The following is a 22228-nucleotide window of genomic DNA, read 5'->3' as shown; positions in this document are numbered from 1 at the left end:
AAAAAGTAGGGATTCACTCGTGGCCAGAAAAAGCCACTTCATAGCTGTGTGGTGTAGACCAGGCTGAATAGTGGCGGTCAATTCTTCAGCCTTGCAAGCTGTTGAATGGTGCAATCCCAGCACAAGCTGCTATGGCTTCTGCCGTAGCATCGCTATCATCGCCTCCGGCAATGGGCGTCCAATGGTGTGTGAACGTGTGAGCCGTGTGTGTGTGTGTTTTTACAAAGACCACTTATATGCCAAACATGAGATGCAGCTAGGGGAAGCACGCATACTAGTAACCTGAATCGTGGCAGTGGTGGTGAGGTTCAGGGAGCTCCACTGACCTAGGCTAGGGTTTAGACTTCATGGCCACCTAGACGCACCGCACTGTGCGCACACGCGTACAATCATCCTTGGGTGTGTGCTTGGGCCCTTGATTATTTCAGCTACTCCCCCCCCCCCCCCCCCCACACACACACACAAACACATGGACACTAACAGTATGTACCGCCGCGCCGACAAATCAAACAAACCAAAACAAGTTGAAATAAACGATAATAAGAAGGCCGAATGCAATGAACTTCACCAAGAGTACATAAACCGGTTTATGTACCGGTACTCTTGACTTCACTCATTTTGTTTATTCAGCACTGTAAACAATGCCATGGTGTGGGAATAACGAACACACGCGTTGTGTTATGTGCAGTTAGACTCAGTGCAGTGGAACCGAGCCATGCAGTATAGCTGGTACTTTCCACGTGCACGAGTCTATAGCCCAAAGGCACAGAGAAAACACACGTCGAGTCACTGTAGACGATCTTCTAACAGACAGACTCCTCAATCTGCGGACAGAACTGTTTCGTGGGCTCATCAGCGCAGCACAATCTGACAGAGAGACTATGGAGGAGTAAAGGGCACTAGTCACAACAATTTCAAAAAGAGCAAAAAAAGCTACGAGACTAAAAATAGCAATAAGCCTAAGTGTAGTCCAGCATTGAACGGTGATGATTTTCCAATCTAAACCTAAAATTACAAAATTTGTTTGAGGGGCAGATAATAACAAGAAAGTTCCACCACTGGTGACTATCTAAAATCAACAAAAAAAACAAGACGCCAAGAAGACATAATAAGTTTGGGAGATGACCAATGTGATGGATGCAACGTGATCCGGGGCTTGTAAGGTTCTAGTGCTTATAAAAATCCTATGGCTGTCCATTCGTGACAGATTTGAATTATTTGTTAAGAACATAATAGAGTGACTGCTCTGAACAACATTGGAGCTTGTGCTACCTGCCAACTGACTTGACTGAGTGTTCTTACTAAGTTAGTTTGTATTTTCAAATAAGGTCAGGTCGAGTCCAGTTGTCAACACAAGGCGAACAGAAACATGAGATTGCTCATCTGACCAGACAGATTGAGAACATGCACAGGCGGGAGTGTTTTGGACACAAACATGAGTGCGCATACGCACACACTCGCTCACGCGCGAGCAAACACACACACACACATACACACACACACACACACACACACACACACACACACGTGCGCACACCCACACACATACACACACACACACATGCACACACATGTGCGCACGCACGCACGCACACACGCAACACATACACACATACACACCACCACCACCGGTGAACCACCGCTGCCTACACACATTCAAGCCTTGCTATAGAGCGAGGGTGACGGCACCCCCATTATGACTGCCTCGGTGTCATACTCTTCGTAAGTGCTTTTCTGCACTAATGCACCAAGGCTGTCCATATCTACAATGTTGTCAGCATGTAGCACAGCAACACCATTAGCCACATGCACTATCTCTTCATTCAGGCCCAGTGTGTTTGGCATCTCTGCTTCACACGCTACTTCTAGGGTAACCACCTCCATTGATTTCTTACGCTTTGGCTTCGTTGGAAGTTTGAATGCTACATTCGAGAAGGCTGACTCGGAGCTCTTGATGGACTTGCGACTGCCCCGGCGAACTCCGACGGAGCCGTTCTCCACTCCTTCCAAGTAGCGAGCCTGCTTGGCTGTATTGGACTTTGCTCGGCTGTGAGAAGACGTGTTGGCTACGGGCATCTGCAACTCTGTGGGCTCGTCCGGCGGCTCGCATAGCCGCTTCGCTTTGGGTTCTCCCCTCCCAGAGGCTGATGATGATGCTGCTGCTTGGGATTTTCGTTTCGATCGGGGCCGTTTCTTTTTCTGGACATCGGGACTCTCTGGCACATGGGCAGCATTAAGTAAGGAGATAAGATTGTTGGCAGCGTTCCGTTCCTCCTCACTATGTTCGTCCGGAGATGCGGAATTGGCCGTGTTTCTAACATCAATAGCACGGTGCCTGGCGGCGGGTTTCGAAGGCGGTCGATGGTCACTGATTAGTGTTGGCATATCAGCATCATCACTGTCATTGTCAAATTCGTCAGCTCCATTGGGCTGACAGACTGCAGCACTGCTTCTCATACTGGTACTGCTACCGAGAACTGGACTTGTGTTGCAGCTGCTGCTGCTGCCGCCGCTGCTGCAGTTGTTGCTGCTACTGCTGCTGGTCATGGCTGCTCGTGTCAACTGGCTTGGCCGTGCAATTCCACGTGTTGACGGCAATCCAGCTGTTTTGCTATGGTCATGCGGCATGCTACTGTCACCACTAGCATCTCCACTGTACAGGACACGATTGGACCTGGAAAGAGAGGGCAATAGTTGTACATGAAACATGGCGTCAAACTCTAAAGCGGTGCATATATAATGTATACATACAAATGACATGACATAGGCACACACCAGCATATTGAATTCGCAGGATTGTACTTTCCTAGCGAGGAGCCGCAAAATACTCCTTCAGTCACCAAATCAGATACGTCGAAGTCTTGAACAGTCGCTGCTAATAAGACAGCTGCTAGTGCACCATAGCTCAGTGGTTAGAGCATCGCTGGCTTATACTGAAGCGAGGGTCCCTGGTTCGAGTCCTGGGGTGAGAGCCAATCCTTTTCTTCAGACTGCTTTTTTCCCTTTTCAGTCCTTCAGGCGGATGAATCACTGAATTAGGAGAGTATTTTAGAGCATGAACATGCGAAGAGAATACTGCTGTAACCTGAGGACACAAGCAAAGAACGCAGCAGCAGCGGCTGCTCTCCTCTATGAACACTGTGCCGACTTGATAAGCTATTGAGTATTGTACAGCAAATCACCTCAAGAGAACACGAGTGCAAGCTTCTCCTCTGCATGCACCTTCACGTACTGTAAAACCGGAAAATCTCAGCAGAGATTTATTTCCGGTAACTTCGGTACAACTTCGGTGCTGGTACAGTAATATGTACCTAAAATAAAGCACGACCTAAAATTCAACCATGCCATGCCACACAGTGTGCAAAATGAATTTCTGGATCTGGAAAACCGGCTTACCGAAATTTTTGCGCTACCGAACAGTTGATTTCGCGAAATACCGAAAATATTACACCAGCGAAAATTCCCGTTTTACAGTACATGTACAGCAAGAAGAACCCATGCCCTGCCCTGCCCATGCCCTGCCCATGCCCTGCCCATGCCCTGCCCGGCCCTGCCCGGCTTTCACCGCTCTCCAGTTTCACACACAGGCACTAATGTCACATGCAAAGTCACGTGTCTGCACCGACCTGATGATCCGGCGTGTTGTGTTGGCAGCCATGTACGGCGAGAGCCGCATCTTGACCATCCACGATGGAATCTTGGTGCTGTCGTTGAGGCGAGGTGGGCAGGATTTGGACCGGGGTCGCACTGTTTTACCAATAGCAAACACATCAAAAACAGAAAACGACAGCAAGAAGTCATGAGCCCTTCTCCACAAGGAGAACAACAGATCCAGTCCTTCAGCCACACCAATAAATATGTTACATCCGAAGTCGATAGATTTATCAGTATCGTACGGATAGGGTAGTTTTAAAAAGCTAACTTCGAAACAGTACTGCCCAGACCTGACATGTTTGGGTTTCACCGTTCCCGGCACCACTTTGCTTATTATCCACTCAATCTCCGGTATGTTCAGATAAAGAATTTCTAATTTAGTCACTCAATGAGACGGCAAATATCGACTAGCGGCTGAATCATCTTGTGTAATCACATCTGATTCTTTTGAAAAGAAGCAAAATTATTGATTTGAATCAATGCTCGTATTTCATCAAAGCTACTAGTAAGCGTCTTTTTAAATAAAATAAATAACAGACTGCTTTCACACAACACACGTCCACCCCTACTTACATTGTATCCGCTCTTCATCTTCATCATCAATACCGCACAGAGCTTCAATTACCTCTGATTCATCATCACCTTCATTGGACAATAGAAGAGTCAAGCAGAACACAAAATCAAGAACACTAAGACATGATAGTTTCTGGGAGTGGGCACTATACGTCTCTCTTGCCATGAAAAACCGGCTACTTGCACGGCCACTTTAAAGGGCGGAACGCTCGCTTGCCGCTGCATGGGAATGCTTGTGCATGTGCGTTGGGAGGGGTACACATGCACATGCACACATGTGTGCATGTGTGCATGTGCGTGTGTGGCCGTTGGGCGGTTCAATAGCCAATTGAGTCATCTTTCCAAGATTCCTTTCGAGTCTCGCTCCCCTCTCCCGGGGAGATCCACGTGACCAGTTTTGGCAGTGAGCAAGTACAAGTGTGTGTGTGTGTGTGTGTGTGTGTGTGCGTGCGCGTGTGCATGTATACGTTTGTTCGTGTGTTCATGCACGCGTTGGCGTGTGCACGTGTGCATGTGTTTGTGGGTGCGTAATGCGTATGTCCGTGTGTGTACATACATGTGTTACATATATTCACAAGCGTACACCATAGGTCAACCTACCACAGTAGCCAGATCCTTTCAGTGAGTCTGAAAACACACCAACAAAGCCAAAGACAGCTAAGGTAAGCACACGGTGACAGATTAGTTCAGTGCATTGGATGCCTGTCTTATGGCCGCCTGTTCGCAACATTTGTGCGGAGCGTGCAGTGGAAAGTGGTGTGTTCTTCCTGAGGAGATTGCGTAGTAGCTGGCCTCGGAGGCAATCACTCACAAAACACTGCAAATATACATGAACAATGTTTGGCCTGACAAAACAAATCATTACAAGCACCAGGGACCGATCACTAGAAGCGCACTCAAAAGGTCTGCCCTTCAGTACTGAGTATCTTACCTGCCCAGAAACCTTTCGAATTCCCCACAGTACGGGATAGCCTGTACAACGGCAAGCAACAAAAGTAGAAATAAGCAACCAATTTAACACGCAGTGCCGCCGCACTCTGCTGCATATCCTCGGCTTCCTTCTGACTCAGGTAGAGCACCGTGTAGCTGTACACTGTACACTGCACCACCATCACGCTCACATCAACACTCAGACACTGTACCACCATCACGCTCACATCAACACTCAGACACTGCACCACCATCACACTCACATCAACACTCAGACACTGCACCACCATTACGCTCACATCAACACTCAGACACTGCACCACCATCACGCTCACATCAACACTCAGACACTGCACCACCATCACGCTCACATCAACACTCAGACACTGCACCACCATCACGCTCACATCAACACTCAGACACTGCACCACAATCACGCTCACATCAACACTCAGACACTGCACCACCATCACGCTCACATCAACACTCAGACACTGCACCACAATCACGCTCACATCAACACTCAGACACTGCACCACCATCACGCTCACATCAACACTCAGACACTGCACCACCATCACGCTCACATCAACACTCAGACACTGCACCACAATCACGCTCACATCAACACTCAGACACTGCACCACCATCACGCTCACATCAACACTCAGACACTGCACCACAATCACGCTCACATCAACACTCAGACACTGCACCACCATCACGCTCACATCAACACTCAGACACTGCACCACCATCACGCTCACATCAACACTCAGACACTGCACCACCATCACGCTCACATCAACACTCAGACACTGCACCACCATCACGCTCACATCAACACTCAGACACTGCACCACCATCACGCTCACATCAACACTCAGACACTGCACCACCATCACGCTCACATCAACACTCAGACACTGCACCACCATAACGCTCACATCAACACTCAGACACTGCACCACCATCACGCTCACATCAACACTCAGACACTGCACCACCATCATGCTCACATCAACACTCAGACACTGCACCACCATCACGCTCACATCAACACTCAGACACTGCACCACCATCACGCTCACATCAACACTCAGACACTGCACCACCATTACGCTCACATCAACACTCAGACACTGCACCACCATCACGCTCAAACCAACACTCAGACACTGCACCACCATCACGCTCACATCAACACTCAGACACTGCACCACCATTACGCTCACATCAACACTCAGACACTGCACCACCATCACGCTCACATCAACACACACGCACTCAGACACTGCACCACCATCACACTCACATCAACACTCAGGCACTCAGACACTGTACCACCATTGCACTCAAATCAACACTCAGGCACTCAGACACTGTACCACCATCGCACTCACATCAACACTCAGAAAAGCTAAGAAACAGCTAGGTAGCTACACAGCAAGCTGAGAGAGTTCTTAAAGACGTGCTACGTGCAGACACAGCAATTGTAAGAGTGCATGCCCTGCAGCAGTGCTACCCTACAGATAGGGAAGAGGGGCTTAGGGAAGAGGGGCTTAGGGAAGAGGGCCTTAGGGAAGAGGGGCTTTGAGAAGAGGGGCTTAGGGGAGAGGGGCTTGGGGAAGAGGGGCTTAGGGAAGAGAGGCTTAGGGGAGAGGGGCTTAGGGAAGAGGGGCTTAGGGGAGAGGGGCTCAGGGGAGAGGGGCTCAGGGGAGAGGGGTTTAGAGAAGAAGGGCTTAGGGAAGAGGGGCCTAGGGAAGAGGGGCTGTATCACTAACCCAGCCTGTATGGCACCGGTCCTCTTCACCTGCTGCAACAGGACGTCCCGGCTCTCCGGGTGAACAATCCAGAGGGATCCCTTTGACGACGACTGTAGAGAAGAGAGTAAAGAGAGGAGGGGGAAAGAGGGTGTCACAAGTCAGAATACAAAGGCAGTATAAGCTTACCGCTTTGGTGCAGAACGTTTTCATTTCACCAACAGCAGGGAAAGCAAGTGAGCGACGGGGTCGCGGCTCTGTCAAAGCGGCTTCATTGCTGGCCACCAAGCTGTTGCCGCTCGGTCCGGGCACAGGGTGAACTATGCCGACCGGGTCACAGAGACACAGGCACTCAGATTGAGATTTCGGGATAAGGGTTAACTGATCCCTTCAGGAGTGCGAGTAGCACGGATTGAGAACTAATTGAGAACTACAACAAATTGCTGTCGGTGGTTGATCGAAGCCCAAGACTGATGACTGGCTGCTGGTGTCAAGGGATGGAACACTGCACTAGAGCCAACCGAGACACATGACATGATGTGCTCTATGCTTTGAATCGGGTCACTGTGCCATAGCTTACCAGGCAAAGCCGCGTGACAAGTGCAACTGGAAGCATCACAATTATTTGCTTCACAGCGACTGCCGGCAGAAGCCAGAAACAGACAACGACCGTCACCAGACGCCAGATTCTGTCAACACCGAGCATTCAGCTACGCATTGCGCACCGGCCATCAGTCCACCATCAGAGAGTAGCGATGGTGTTCTGGAGTCATTCATGATAGTGCCTGTGGTCTTCAGTTGTGGAGGCGCACATGTTGAGGGCACAGCACTTGTGGATCCTGCCTACGCTATGTAAAGCAGTCAGTCGCCACAGCACTAAACGCACATGGGCCGAGAAAGTGACTCTTCACCTCTGTGGTCGGTGGCAAAGAGACACCAGCAATGCGTGAGCATGTGACGATCGATATAGAGGCACAGAATGGCACCACCAAGGCTAAGCTGAGTGTGTGGGTGCTACCCGCAGTAACATCATAGTTGCCTCATGTTGACTGGAATGCCCAGAAGAGTAACTGGCCCTATCTGCATGACATCGACTTTCCAGAGGTCACTGGTAATGTCGATGCACTGACTGGCCTCAACACTATTGATCTTCACCCTAACCTGGAGGAGAGGCATGCAGAGGGCCAGGGAGCTCCAATCGCTCGCCTCACCCACTTGGCTGGGTATGTTTCAGCCCAGGAAGCCAGCAGCACCAGCCGGTGACAGCAGCAACACAACCATCATCGGACGAGCGTTTGGTAGAAGTAGCCGGGAATTTCTGGAGTGTCGAGTCAGTGGGCACCAGCAACCCTGAAATGGAGACCCCATCAGCTGATGACCTGAGAGCTGAGGCCATCACCAGCAAATCGATATCCTCCGATGGAAGCCGTGTAACTGTCAGTATTCCATAGACCCACCCAAGTGCCAAGCCCCAGGTGTTGTCGAACAAGTCACAAGCTGAGCAGCGGCTACTCAGCCGGCTGCAGTGTTCCCTGGCATCTCGACCTTCACTAACGTTTCCGCCCAGGGCCTTATTACGGGCTTATACAGTATTGCAGCCAAGGATACTGGCTCAGCCAGCTCCTATGGGCTAAACTGAAATCAGAACCAGGTCCATGTTCGACATTTGGATCAGGCTTCAAGCAGGCATCAAGCCAATGGCGCATCTCAGAAGAATTCAGTGAATCTGATACAGCAGACCATACATCATTCTCCTTTGATCTTGAACTACTATCGGCTGATGCTCACAACCATTTTGCTGGAGGCTCTGACATCTGTAAAAAAAACATGCCTTATTTTTCCTCAAATGGCCAGGAGCAGCAAGCTCCAACAACCATGCATCGTAGTCGCTTCACATCAGGGAGTACTTCAAGTACTAAACTATCGGTATTCACTACTCCCTGCTTCACACGCACCCAGCGCCGCCACGTACAATGCACTCGCACCTAGTGCTCATGACGGACTCGAACTAAGCCCGGCTGCTGTTTTACGCCGCTTGCAAAAAGGTACCAACAATGGCAACATGCACATGTACATGTATGAAGCACCAGCACAAGTCCGGCATGCGCATTGACACATGCATTCAATCACGTTGCGATACTTTTTGTCCTGGGGTCGGGCGTTTTAATTAAAGGGGAAGTTAAGGCTAAAATCAAAATTTCACCAGTTGAAGTCTTCGGGGTGCTGAGTCGAATGGTCGTGGTCCGAGGAAGCTGAGACGCTCCCTTGCTACTTGAACCCCAATCGAACTCGCACACTTCCACCGAAACTGGGCGACTGCGCCCTACTAGATGAGGATTTGTATGCAAAATGTCACTAAAAGCGCCATTTCGTTCTTATAAAAGCACGGATGACCGCTATTGGCCCATATGTTGTAGTCTTTTGGACGCTGAGTCGACTGGTTTTGGTCCGAAAAGGCTGCGATGCAGCGTTCCTCCTTTATTCCCAATCGAACATGGTTGAACAAGCGGTCACGTGCTCCTGCGTATACCAGTCACCTGGTCACCGTGCCTGCAGGGTACAACTTACTAGCCTGTTTGACCTTTTTTGGGTGCAGTCCTGTCACTCGAGTTGAACCTTGGTGTGAAAGTTGTCGCCTGCTGGCGTGGTGACCAGGTGATTTGGGCACCCAGGAGCACGTGACCGCTTGTTCAACCATGTTCGATTGGGAATAAAGGAGGAACGCTGCATCGCAGCCTTTTCGGACCAAAACCAGTCGACTCAGCGTCCAAAAGACTACAAACATAATTATGGGCCAATCGCGGTCATCCGTGCTTTTATAAGAACGAAATGGCGCTTTCAGTGACATTTTGCATACAAATCCCCATCTAGTAGGGCGCAGTCACCCAGTTTCGGTGGAAGTGCGCGAGTTCGTTTGGGATTCAAGTAGGAAGGGAGCGTCTCAGCTTTCTCGGACCAAGACCATTCGACTCAGCACCCCGAAGACTACAACTGGTGACATTTTGATTTTAGCCTTAACTTCCCCTTTAAAAGTTTGCGATACAGTGATACAGCATTACGCGCCTGCAGTGCAAGTACATGCATCAGTAAAAAGTAAGATACAGTCAATCAGTCCATAGCAAACAGGGGCACTAGTTTGTCCAACTCAGCACTACTCACAAGGAACAATGAGGTTGAAGTGTCAGATTGTCACAGTATGACTCAGCCAGTCTACATGACATGTATTACTAGTAGCTAGCCTGCACTGTGCCTTTGGACTCAGGCAGGCCAGTGTACGTACCACTTGAGGTGGCAACCAGGTGAAACCTCCAAGGCTCCATGCACAACCATCCCAACGGAAATTGCATAGCGCGTCTCCTCACAACAAGTGACAGGTTGGTGAGAGCTGGTACACATGTGGCGTGGCCAGGCCAGAAACATACTCGGATCGTACACGTACGTACACGCGCCGCTTTCAAAGCCAAAGGTGCCGAATTTGCGAAGCCAGTCCCACGCACTCTCTATCCACTGAGTGTTCACGTGTACGTGTAAAAGCCGGTACAAAGCACTGCATGCTAGTAACTGCTTTCTAAAATGCACGGCTAGGCGATAGATTTGCCAAGTATTAGTGAAACGCACTAGATCATAGAAGGGTGCCTAATGGCACTACTTAGCAACTATGTTACAGTTTTCTCACCTTGCAATCAGCATCATCACCTTTCTTCTTGAAGCATTTGTTCAGCGACAGGTTGTGACGAACCGAGTTCTTCCATGCCTGTTGGGCGCTGCGGTAGTAGGGGAAATGGGCCACGATCCACGTATAGACGTCTTTCACTGGCAAGCATTTGCTCGCAGATGCTTCAATCGCCATGAAAATAAGCGAGGCGAAAGAGTATGGGGGCTTCCCGCTTGTATCTTGCGTACTGCGTTTGCGAGGAGGCTTGCATTCCAATTTTGCAACGTCCAGCTGCTCGACCAGGGGCTTATCCACCGTGTCATCTTGTTTTTTCGGTTTCTGCTTACTGCTGGATGCTCGAGGTTGTTTTCTTGTGTCTGATGATGTGGCTGTGGGTGCGGGTGCGGGTGGATTGGTGTCGATATCTGGCAAAGCTGGTAGAACCGGCACGGTGATATTCTGCAGCCAGTTGAGACTGGTCAGTTCTGTTGCATCTCGCCCAGGTTCTGGACGCTCAGCGCTAGGACTCAGTGGCAGTGTTGTAGAAGCAGCAGCGTCAACAGCGCCGTCTGCAGCTGGCATTTGCAACATTTCGCTTGCACGTACTGAACAGCCCTGAACGGAATGAAATCACAAGAATCGCACATACATACTTAGTGTTCAGGACAGGTTGTATCGTCAGCAAACATTTGGCCCTGACAACCAACCTTTCTGACAGTTTCAGTTGTGTCCGCCACGCTGATCAAATCGACTACGATATACGTATACGACGCGATCGTCCTTCTCACTGTCACAACAATTTGACAGCCAGTCTGGACTGCTTGCAGCTCAGCAGCACTTGATTTTTTCAACGCATAAGAGTTAGAACTACTTGGAGAGAACGACAAGATAATATTTCAGCGACACATACAACGGAACGTCATGCAGACCAAAAAAGACACGATCGTTGAACATTGGCACATGTGCACACAAGGCAAGACGGTGCTTTTTTGTTGTTTTGAGTTTGTTTGTTTGTGAAGATGATGGCAGTGCTGCCACGCCATCTCGCTGCCCCACACAGCAACCTTGTTGCTATGGCTCAGTATGGGTCGGGCGCGCACGCATCATAGATTAGTGTACCATGGTGTACGCAGGGTACTAAGCCCACGTGGACGACTCCCACGATCTCGTACAGCATGCAGCAGATCAGACTATACTGTAGTCGACTGTACAGGCGACTAGTCCGGCACCATGCATGCATTTGTGCGGGCATAATCATCATAGACTGCAGTATTTCGTCTACGTCAGATCATGGTCACACTCACAGATCAGGGGCCAAATCAGGGAGTGGTAAAAGCCGGCAGTTTCCCGACTCCCACAGTCCCAGGGCCAAACCATGCCCTTCAGCCACATGCAGCATGATAGGTTTACGGAATGCACTGCACAGCAGCAAGAGTGTGGAAGCTGAGCTTGCAGGGAGCTTATCATTCTTGCTCATTGCCATACCGCTGCGGGCTTTTTTAAAAAGCGTCGCCTTTTAAAAACAGCCTGCACGGTCTCGGCGAGAAAGAGCATATGGCACAAAATAAACTGTCTGTGCATGGATCGCTGCGTCAGATGCACACGTGAGCTTTTAGCTGAGACTCAAACTGAGTGCCACCACACGGTACCCACGCCACGGCCTGGACACACACCACTGCATGTTTTAAAATCGGATGATCGTGAAGCCGCAGAGTGACATCCGATGAGCACAATTCTAGTCATGGCTCAGCTGTTTGTCATTATTAGTTTGCGGTCAGTAGTGCACGCATGTCATGCAGGCCAATTGCAATGTTACAACTCGCCTGCTGATGGGTGGCCAAGAAATGTACAATGATGTACCTGTACTGTTCTAGTGTGGTGTACTACTGTTGTAGCTTACTAGTATCAGTAATCACACACTCAGTAAAGGGTTCGCATTCGAGTTATTTGTTGATCTGTTGTGGTGGAGTACATGACCAGTTAGGTACTCTTGATAATACTAACTGCCATGTCCGCTTGCCGTGTCTATGGCTGATATGCACATGAATTCTATCTGGTAGAACATGACAGACCAGGTCAGCGTGACGACAGCAGGAGCAGGCAAGACTCAACAAGTTACTACCGTAAAAAAGGCTAGGATCAAATGGGTGTGCCTAGAGACCCGTCACTGGCAGAGGCATGTGGAAAGTGATATTAAAAATATTCCTTGAAAGCAATTTTAAAACTGTTCAGAGAGGCTAAAGTAAAAATCTGAATTTCCCCATAATAGGAGTATAGTAGGATAAACTCAATAACTCATTTCAAGCAAATGTAACGTTATCAGCAAGCAACAGCGCTAAGCATGCACAGAGTCACAGACCCTGGACCACAGGGCCAGCGCAACGGGCACTATGTACGTACATGCAACAGCAGCAGCAGCAGCAGCAGCAGCAGCAGCAGCAGAATGTGCATGCACGTGACAAGAACACTGTCAACCTGCTACAACTTAGTACAAGGCACTACTACCATGACAAGTAGCATGTCACGTTGAGTGCTACAAAACACAGCGTACTTGACGACATTGTGTGCAGCTGAAAGAGTTGAGGACGATGACAAGCAGTACAACAGGAGCAACACTCACACTGACCTCAGTCTCCTCCTCGCTGCCAATGCTATCTGCACTCAGCCAGAAATTGGTCAACGGCATTCTGAACATGCTGCTCACGATCACTATCACTCGTAGCAGCAGCAGCGTCCAGTGGAGGTTGAGCATGTGACCATGGTACTGGACCATGATGTTGGGGCATTGCTTGTTGGGGCCCTGGCCAATTCTGTGGTGGCGCTGGTTGTGGTGGCCCTGGCCAATTCTGTGGTGGTCCTGGCTGCTGTAGTCCCGGCCAATTCTGTGCATGTGCTGGTTGCTGTGCTCCTGGCCAATTCTGCGGTGGCGCTGGTTGTGGTGGTCCTGGCCAATTCTGTGGTGGCGCTGGTTGTGGTGGTCCTGGCCAATTCTGTGGTGGTGCTGGCTGCTGTGCTCCTGGCCAATTCTGTGGTGGCTGTGTCATGGTGTCTGGCCGTGCAGATTGTGCTGGCTGCCACTGTGCATGTGGCCCAGTGGTTTGCTGTGCGTGCTGGGTGGGACCTGCATAGGGATACGAGTTCAAAGCAGGTGGACAGTTGGAGCTCTGTGGATGGAGATGTGAGTTGGCAGCAGGAGATTGCTGCAGCATTGGTGCTGGCTGGTGAGCTGGCATTGCTGGTATACCGGGAGTAAGCATGGATCCATTCTGCATGTGAGCACTGCTGGCGGGTGGCATTTGTGCGTGTGCGGACGGTCCTTGAGAATTTTGAAACTGTGCGCTGTTACCTGCGCCTGGCTGGGGATAGTAGTGTGGGCTTGCCGTGGGAGGTTGCCAAGTTCCTGATGAAGGATACGGCATTGAAGGTGATGGTTGTTGACTATGCTGCGGTGGAACGCTATGCCTTGTTGTTTGGCAATCTCTCTCTGGCACAGAAGCCGCAGGAGTAGCTCGGGAACCACTGCGGGCACCGGACTGTGCAGTATCACCTTCATTCTGGGCAACCGTGTGACTGGCGGCTGTCTCTGCACTAGGCGGACTTCCATGAGCACAAGCTTGTGATGTCGGTGCTTGTTCAGTTTCTGACGGTCCACACGGTTCCTTGCCACTATCAGCGTTCTTCTTCACAGATGGCACTGGCTGGGCCTTGTTCTCCTCGGCTAGCTGCTTCAAAACATCACTGAAAGTCCGTGCAGACTTCTTGGCCTTGACGGAAAGATCGGCAAGCGATCTGCTGGAATGACTGGCGATGGTGGCGCTCTTCGGACGCGAGCGCGGCGGTGCGTAAGCGGAAGGCGGTGCAAACTCCTCGTCTCGTTCGTCGTCCTCTGCGCCTGCAGGCTTGGTAGCTACAGGGCATGGACAAGGACACAAAGCAGGATACACATACATGTATGTAAGAGTGAGTAGCATACAAAACGCCCAGCCTTACTGAATTTCAAACCTACTCAGTGAGGAGAGTTCTCTATGCGGCGTGTGCCAAACGCTACTGACTAGAAATGAAATCCACACAAGTCGGTGGTGATCAGCACACTCATTTCACTTGAAACTGCAATTCTTATATTCGAAGTACATGTGTCGGCATACAGAAGTCAATTCAACAGCGTTTTTAGCATTTCATGACAACAACACACAAATTCACAGTGTACCTACACGTCACAAACATGCAACACAGGTGTAGTTCATTCATGAATGAAATCCTCAATACAAATACATGTTGTGGCTAGAAGAACAACACTACCCGTAGTAATATTTTTCAACTTGCAGCATCTGGAGCCGAGGGATAATTTTAACACATGGCAAACCATTGTAAACTCTATTGATAAAATACCCAGGCAATTTCACTCACTGGAACGGTCTTTCAATCCTCTCTCCCATTCCAGTGTGGCTGCTTCTCGGCGTTGCTCTTCCAGGCGCCGAGACTCGGCAATCTCGTCGGCGGTCCTAGCAGCAAGCTCTGCGTCATCTATTTCTGCACTCTTGCGCTCTGCAATCTCCTGCTTCAGCTCGGCTTCAGCGTCGAGCTCTCCTTCTTCGGTTAGCTCCACTCCAAGTCGTTTTGCCCGTCTTGCCTTCACTTTCTGTAGCCGAGCTTCCATGGCAAGTCGGCGACGATCTTTCAGCTGGTGATGTCTCTTCCTCTGCTCCAGAGTCTGACAGAGCAGGACAACAATTAACGAAGAGTATGATGTACTTGATGGTGTGTGACTGAAGGCCACTTCCAAAGCATAAAGAAACAGCATCGAACACCAAGTCAATCTGCAACGGCTTGCATCCACTGCTAACTCTACACAGAGACAGTCCCAAACAAGGAAGGTTTCTGCTCAACCTGCACCACTTCAAAGAGGTACATTGTGAACAGAACGGAGAGCCGCATCATCAAGTTGAGGACAATCTTGCACTGCAGTTATGGCAAGTGAAATCTGGACTCGAGCACAATGTCAGCGCTGTGAGTCAAATTTTATTTTTGTGTACTGTACTGTACCTTGTGTGCGAGACAATGTAGCCTTTGGAGCTTTAAGTGCACATCGGTCTGGACTTTTCACTTGCCACAAGTGCAGAGAATACCTTGCAAAGACTATCATATCCCAAATCAACCACAGTACATGTTTTAGTGCTAAGAGGAATTTTTAGCGAACATACAATATTACAATTCAACAAACCTGGTTGCGTAATGTCTGCAGCTGTTCCATCTGCTCTTGGCGCTCTGTTTCATCCGTAGAGAACTGATAGTAACCGACACCCATCTCACGTGCCTCTGCACACATACACAAGATATGAGAACACACACACACATACACACACACGCACGCACACACACACACACACACACGCACACGCACACACGCACGCACACACACACACACGCACAAAGCAATACAGTCTGTAATGATACTTCTTACAATGACTTTGCAACAAAAGAACAGAATATTTGAACAGCTATTCGTCAGGAATTCTTGCGTGAGAGTTTTCCACCACAAGACTAACTGCTATCTAGGAGTTGGTGTAGATACAAGGATCATACACAGTGCAACATTCGATACACTGCACTATTGTAGAGTTGACTTCAAAACACATGCATACACTCCCCTCATTCCCTTGTGTGCAATGCACTGTTCCAAGGAACTGCGTGTACACGCCCCGTACCATTGAAGCGGATGTCCTCGAAGTGTACAGGTCCGGTGCGTTCGGCCAGTTCCCTCTCCTGCTCTTCCCACTTCTGACGCCGTAGCTCCTTGTACATGTCCTCGGACATCAGCGTTGCGTCCTCCCTATCAAGGAGCACACGCATACAACATTTCACAAAAAAAAGAACATATTCCTTAGTTTAGGGTTTAGAAAATCAGTTTTGATATGGTCAGCTATGCCTATATAAACTGGAGTTGGCTTGATAGTGGAGCATTGAAAAAATAAAAGCACAGTCTCCAATAAAAGCACAGTATCTGATAGTAGCGCAGGTTGAGCTGTCACTGAAATAACAAGAACCCCAGGCTCTTATTAGAGAAAATACGGTAGATACATTGATGGAGAGTGATGCTATTTTACCGGTTGTTATCACAAGAAATGAAGACTGAGCAACAACGCAAGAGGCCAATAATATGCTGGACCCATTGAACGCCAACCTTGCCCTGAGATCTTTGGTCTTTGATCACTGTGTGGCAAGTTGGAACTAGAGACAACTTTTCCCGTACGCGACAAATTCCCGTACGCGAAACAGAGTATGAATCAGGCTTTACTTACTGTATCTGCGCCATGATCCCTGAGGGAGGGGGGGGGGGGGGGGGGGTGAGGGCGTTTCCACCAGTGAGGAAAACTCAGTCTAACTGACTCTAACGAGAACAGTAAAATATTTTATTTTATTTATTCATTTACAGAACAGAACAACAAGAACACGCAAGGCTTGTTTGCGGCGACTTGGAGTTTCATGCTCTCGCAATCATCAGGCAACATCCTCCGCCATGGTGTTGAGCACTGTCAGCACACTGGGTACACCCTCCGGTATTTATTCATTTATTTTGCCCCTTGAGCATGGAAAACGTCTTCAAGACCGCTGGAAATAGACTGCGCATAATATGTGGTCCGGAGCTTCACGGATCTAAAGCAAAGTGAGAGCTCACACCCATTCAGTCCTACTTTAATACCCCCCCCCCCCCCACACACACACACACACACGCGCGCGCACACATACAATACAAGATCTTACTTCAGCCATGGAAGGAGAGCAGAGCTGGCTGCTTTCTTGGCATCCGGCTCATCTGCTGCAGCAGTAGTTGCTCCCTCCGGTCTGCCTGAGAGATCAGCATCCATTGCTTTTAAGTCAGGAAGGTCCTTGCGAAGGCAGCGCCTGCTCCTACCCAGTGAGTCAACATAGTCAACCCTAGCGAGAAGAAACGAATCAAGAATGACAGTCACAACACTCACAACACTGGCATGCATCAAGTACCGGTAGACAACCCCCTGCCCCCGACCCTCTCCCCCATGTCCATGTCCATGCAAGTACCGGTAGACAACCCCCTGCCCCCGACCCTCTCCACCATGTCCATGTCTATGCAAGTACCGGTAGACAACCCCCTGCCCCCGGCCCTCTCCCCCATGTCCATGTCCATGTAGATCACCAGAGTGCCAAGGTTTGAATCACAAGCGCAATGAAAATGTGCCGAGTGGAAAAAATCGCCTTTCTACAATGATCCTCCAAGCACTGTAACTAGTTTGAGCATGGCCAACGGGGTGATACAGAACGAGGGCACACTTCCCATACTTAAGGCTCAAAACAGCAGGAGAAGAGCGAAGGAACAATAGTAAATCACTGTACATTCATACCGCAGTTATCTGGACACTGAAAGTTACGGAACGTCGGTCCACCGGGAACCTTTCTTGGGGGGGAGATTTAGTGGATATACTCGTAGTAACAACTGTTGGGTCAGGTTGAATTGGTGATTTTGTAATGTACTAGTATGCCGCCGCATCACTGGCCTTCCCCCAACCAACTGTATATCATTCAGAGTTTGGAAATGTCAAACTTCCGGGCAGTGTCAGGGCCCCGCCCAAACTGCCTGGATAAACGATGTATGAGTGTGTTGGCAGAGGCCAAACGTGGCAAGACATTGCAAAGCATCATCACAACACATAGCTGTGTTAAGCTGTGTGCTGCAGGCAGCAGCCTCTTACCAGTCATTGCCATCACCAGCTACTTTGCCGGCTCCTTTCGATGTCTCGCCAACAGTTGCGGGTGCCTTATGAAGGAAACAGCAATACGAAACGCGACACGTGCACACACACACGTGCACACACACACACACACATACATACATACATACACACACGTGCAGTGAAAAAGTCAAAGGCCGAGTTGAACACCGGGCATTGGACTCGCTAAAGGCTGATTCAAACGCACCACCAACATCGGTAGCAGATTTTCTTTCCTCTTCAACTGGCGGGATATAAACTAAGTTATTCAGCTGGTGCGAAAATGATACTCTACTCCATACCAGTATATTCGACGAGGAAAGCCACACACAGTATTGAATATTCTAATACACAGCACTGTGTGTGTGTGTGTACGTGTGTGTGTGTGTGTGTACGTGTGTGTATGTGTGTGTGTGTATGTGTGTGTGTGTGTGTGTATGTGTGTGTGTGTGTGTGTATGTGTGTGTGTGTGTACGTGTGTGTGTATGTGTGTGTGCGTGCGTGTGTGTGTATGTGTGTGTGTGTGTGTGTGTGTGTGTGTGTGTGTGTGTGTGTGTGTGCAGTTGGATCCCGGGACGGATACCCTGATGCCGTCAATCCTTTTTCTGCACCTTGTCCTCACCCACTTACTGAGGTGTGGTGAGCCCATAAGTGGGATCATTTCAAGTCCACCCTATTTTGGGGATTTCAGGGGGTGTCGGCCGTTGGGTGGTTCAATGGCCAATTGAGTCATCTTTCCAAGATTCCTTTTGAGTCTCTCTCCCCTCTCCCGGGGAGACCCACGTGACCAGTTTTGGCAGTGAGCAAGTACAAGTACACTGTACAAGTACAAGTGTGTGTGTGTGTGTGTGTGTGTACGTGTGTGTGCGTGTGTATGTGTGTGTGTACGTGTGTGTGTGTGTGTGTGTACGTGTGTGTGTGTACGTGTGTGTGTGTACGTGTGTGTACGTGTGTGTGAACGTGTGTGTGTGTACGTGTGTGTACGTGTGTGTGTACGTGTGTGTGTGTGCGTGTGTGTACGTGTGTGTGTGTACGTGGGTGTACGTATGTGTGTACGTGTGTGTGTACGTGTGTGTACGTATGTGTACGTGTGTGTGTGTACGTGTGTGTGTACGTGTGTGTGTACGTGTGTGTGTGTACGTGTGTGTGTGTACGTGTGTGTGTACGTGTGTGTGTACGTGTGTGTGTGTGTACGTGTGTGCGTGCTACTTTCAAGCAAATGTAGCACTACCAGGTTACTACAAGTAGAACTCTTCTCAAATGTTATACAAGAACTCTGTAAGGGCTGCTGATAAATAAGTCTTCCGCTGGCTGCCATTCTCCGGAATATTGTATTGTATACACAATGTCTCAATGTCCACAGGCTGTAAGGTGTACTCACTGTATACAGCGGACACAGCGAATAAAAGGACGGCACATGGCAGTGGACAATGGTACACGCGAGTCTTTCTTTCCAGTACCTCGAGAGTACGCTGTTTGGTGAGCATTTTCCAACACGAAACTCTGGGTAGCAGTTAGCTAAGAAAGACTTGCTGCTACTGTACTGTTGAAGTGTGCCAGATCTCATGTACTGTATAGAAGCACTATTAACGTGTGCCCATGCTTCATTCCGCCCAGACTTAGTGCCACTCACCTCATTATCATAGGACTTCTTCTCAAAGTCAACAAGGAACCCTTCTTCCGTGTCATCTTGATGTCCGACTATACACGCAAAGAAAAGACAAAGTATTCAAAAGAAAGATTAGGAACAACACTCACACTCGCACGCACACGCACGCACGCGCGCACACGCGCATGCACACACACACACACACACACACACACACACACACCTGCACACAGGCCTACTTTACTTGGAAGAAGCAACACACAAGTCCCAACAGAATCCGGCTTCTGATTCCGTTGACAAACTCTCTACATGCACATATGCTAACACAGGGATACGTTCTCAGAGGTACACGTACTTGAATTATATTTGCCATCGACTGAAACAGGATGGATACACGTAGGGAACCCACCCACCCACAGCAGAGGAATCTAAAGCTTACCCTTGGACAACTTCTCGTAGAGAGCGGCTTTCTGATGCAGGATGGCCCTGAGTACAACACACAGATGAGCACATCAGCGTGTTCATGCAAGCTGATCACCAGTAGCAAGTCATGCACTGTACGTACGTCCTGCACACATGTATTTGTATTTTACTATTTAATCAACATTTCCTGGCTCGTCAAACGACTGCCAATGACAAATGATTGTGAAATGAAGGGTGTGACTGTGAACACAATCAATCACGGCCACACTATTAACCAGCCTACAGCAGAGCTCTGGCAAAGTGCAAGCTCTGCTAGTGGTTTATACACCACCTCCCTCTCAGACACTACATGTACCGCAGGTGATTGCTTGCCTACTTTGACTTTGCCAGCATATCCTCTTCCTCCATGGAGACGACGGCTGTCTCGGCTACGTCCTTGGCATTTCTTTTGTCAATGCCACTATTGCGTTTGGCCCAAATGGCCTTCTTCTGCATGGGGGACAGACAGCATATTCATCAGCAAAAGAAAGCGCAGACACGATCAGATGCTTTGTTTCACACATCAAAAAGAGTATGGGTATAGTGCTATGCCAACTACAGACAGAGTGGATTAGAGACATGATCAGCAGAGCCAGAGTTTTGCCAGCTGATCAGGTGGCTAGCTGCTTGCTTGGGTTCTGACAAGAAAGGTTAAGGCGACTGCAAAACCGGAATACTAGTGCAGACGATTTATACGGGCACCTGAGAACCGTTGCAACATGCCCCAGAGCCAGGCTTTTAATACAGAAATAAGCCAGCTGTGCCGAATTCATGACTGCATACTGGTAATGACTAACGGGAGAGAGAAAAGGCACCTTGATCTGAGAGACTAACATAATATGATATCAGTAGTAGTAAATCTACAGCAGCAGCAGCAGCAGCACAGTACCTTGCTACGTAGGTCCTCCTTTGCTGGTGCGATACCAGTGGCTTTGGCACGCTTGACAGCACTGGCTGTGCTGAACAAAACCGCCTTCAAATCCACCATCTGACAACACACACACACACAGGTACATGACGGGAAGGGTAAAAAAAAACATTTTGAAAACAGAATCTGCACACATATTGACTCACAAAAAGGAATTGGCATACACCAAACTGGACTGTCACTTTTCCTTTTTCCTTTTCCCCTATCAGAAGACTAGATTCTAGTACAGCCATGTAGACACATGGCACAGTGTGCTGTCTGCAAGGCCACACTGCCTGTTGGTTTCTGCCAACCCAAGATTCTGCAAGTCTTTTCTACAAGTTGTACTGGCATTAGATAAACCTTGTTTTGTTGAAAAAATGTTGTTGGTTGACAGCATGTAACAAGGTGGAGGACCACCGTGTTCGGAAACAGTGACCTTTCTACAACCATCCACAAGACCGGGGCTCTGCCGACTGTGGATGGCTGTAGTAAGTAAGGTCACTGTTTCCGAACACAGTGGTCCTCCACCTTGTTACATACTGTCATCCAACAACAAGTTGTACTGGCCCATAGTAAAGGGCTTTGGCAGCGGTATTGATCAAACAAACAAAAATAGCTTCTCCTGGCAGAATAACAAACACGCATTGAGACACACTTACGGAAGATGAATTGATCTGATTAGCTGGCGAGTCAGCCATTGTCCACTGCGATAAAACTAACGCGTATAACTGCTGGTGTGAGGAAGTGTCAAAGAGTTGCAAGAACACTGCGGGTTTTTTTCGAGCAGGAGTAAAGCCTATGCGAAGATTCTTGCCTGATATGACTCTGAGTGTTTCCCAATGCAACACTTGAATATGGGTGATTGCTAACCCAGTAATGGCACGACAATCAACATCAAAAATTAATTTGAATTCAAATCTATACTCA

General features: G+C 49.1%; 2 protein-coding genes across 3 annotated transcripts; both read right to left on the bottom strand.

The window, feature by feature from the left end:
* Positions 1 to 487: 487 nt before the first annotated feature.
* LOC135805587 (uncharacterized) lies at positions 488 to 11567 on the bottom strand. Its single transcript, XM_065319649.1, has 8 exons — positions 11283 to 11567; positions 10597 to 11190; positions 6942 to 7033; positions 5159 to 5199; positions 4828 to 4854; positions 4228 to 4296; positions 3627 to 3747; positions 488 to 2674 (listed from the first exon to the last, which is right to left on the bottom strand). Exons 2-8 carry the CDS (start codon positions 11164 to 11166, stop codon positions 1657 to 1659), a joined length of 1938 nt encoding a protein of 645 aa, XP_065175721.1. The 5' UTR covers positions 11167 to 11190; positions 11283 to 11567; the 3' UTR covers positions 488 to 1656.
* Positions 11568 to 12512: 945 nt separating this feature from the next.
* On the bottom strand, positions 12513 to 22133 carry LOC135805586 (coiled-coil domain-containing protein 174-like). Of its 2 annotated transcripts, none has more exons than XM_065319647.1 (11): positions 21961 to 22133; positions 21281 to 21379; positions 20729 to 20841; positions 20369 to 20415; positions 19954 to 20021; positions 18303 to 18367; positions 17338 to 17511; positions 16281 to 16405; positions 15797 to 15891; positions 14983 to 15286; positions 12513 to 14482 (listed from the first exon to the last, which is right to left on the bottom strand). In XM_065319647.1, the coding sequence occupies exons 1-11, from the start codon at positions 21997 to 21999 to the stop codon at positions 13227 to 13229; spliced, it is 2385 nt and encodes a 794-aa protein (XP_065175719.1). In that variant the 5' UTR covers positions 22000 to 22133; the 3' UTR covers positions 12513 to 13226. The 2 variants fall into 2 exon arrangements, with proteins under 2 accessions (XP_065175719.1, XP_065175720.1); XM_065319648.1 differs by having other exon boundaries at positions 20729 to 20838.
* Positions 22134 to 22228: the final 95 nt, after the last annotated feature.

Source organism: Sycon ciliatum, chromosome 1, assembly GCF_964019385.1.
Source record: "Sycon ciliatum chromosome 1, ocSycCili1.1, whole genome shotgun sequence".
Lineage (NCBI taxonomy): Eukaryota > Metazoa > Porifera > Calcarea > Leucosolenida > Sycettidae > Sycon > Sycon ciliatum.
Note: the sequence above shows the minus strand (reverse complement) of the source record. Positions and strands in the feature narration are given on the sequence as shown.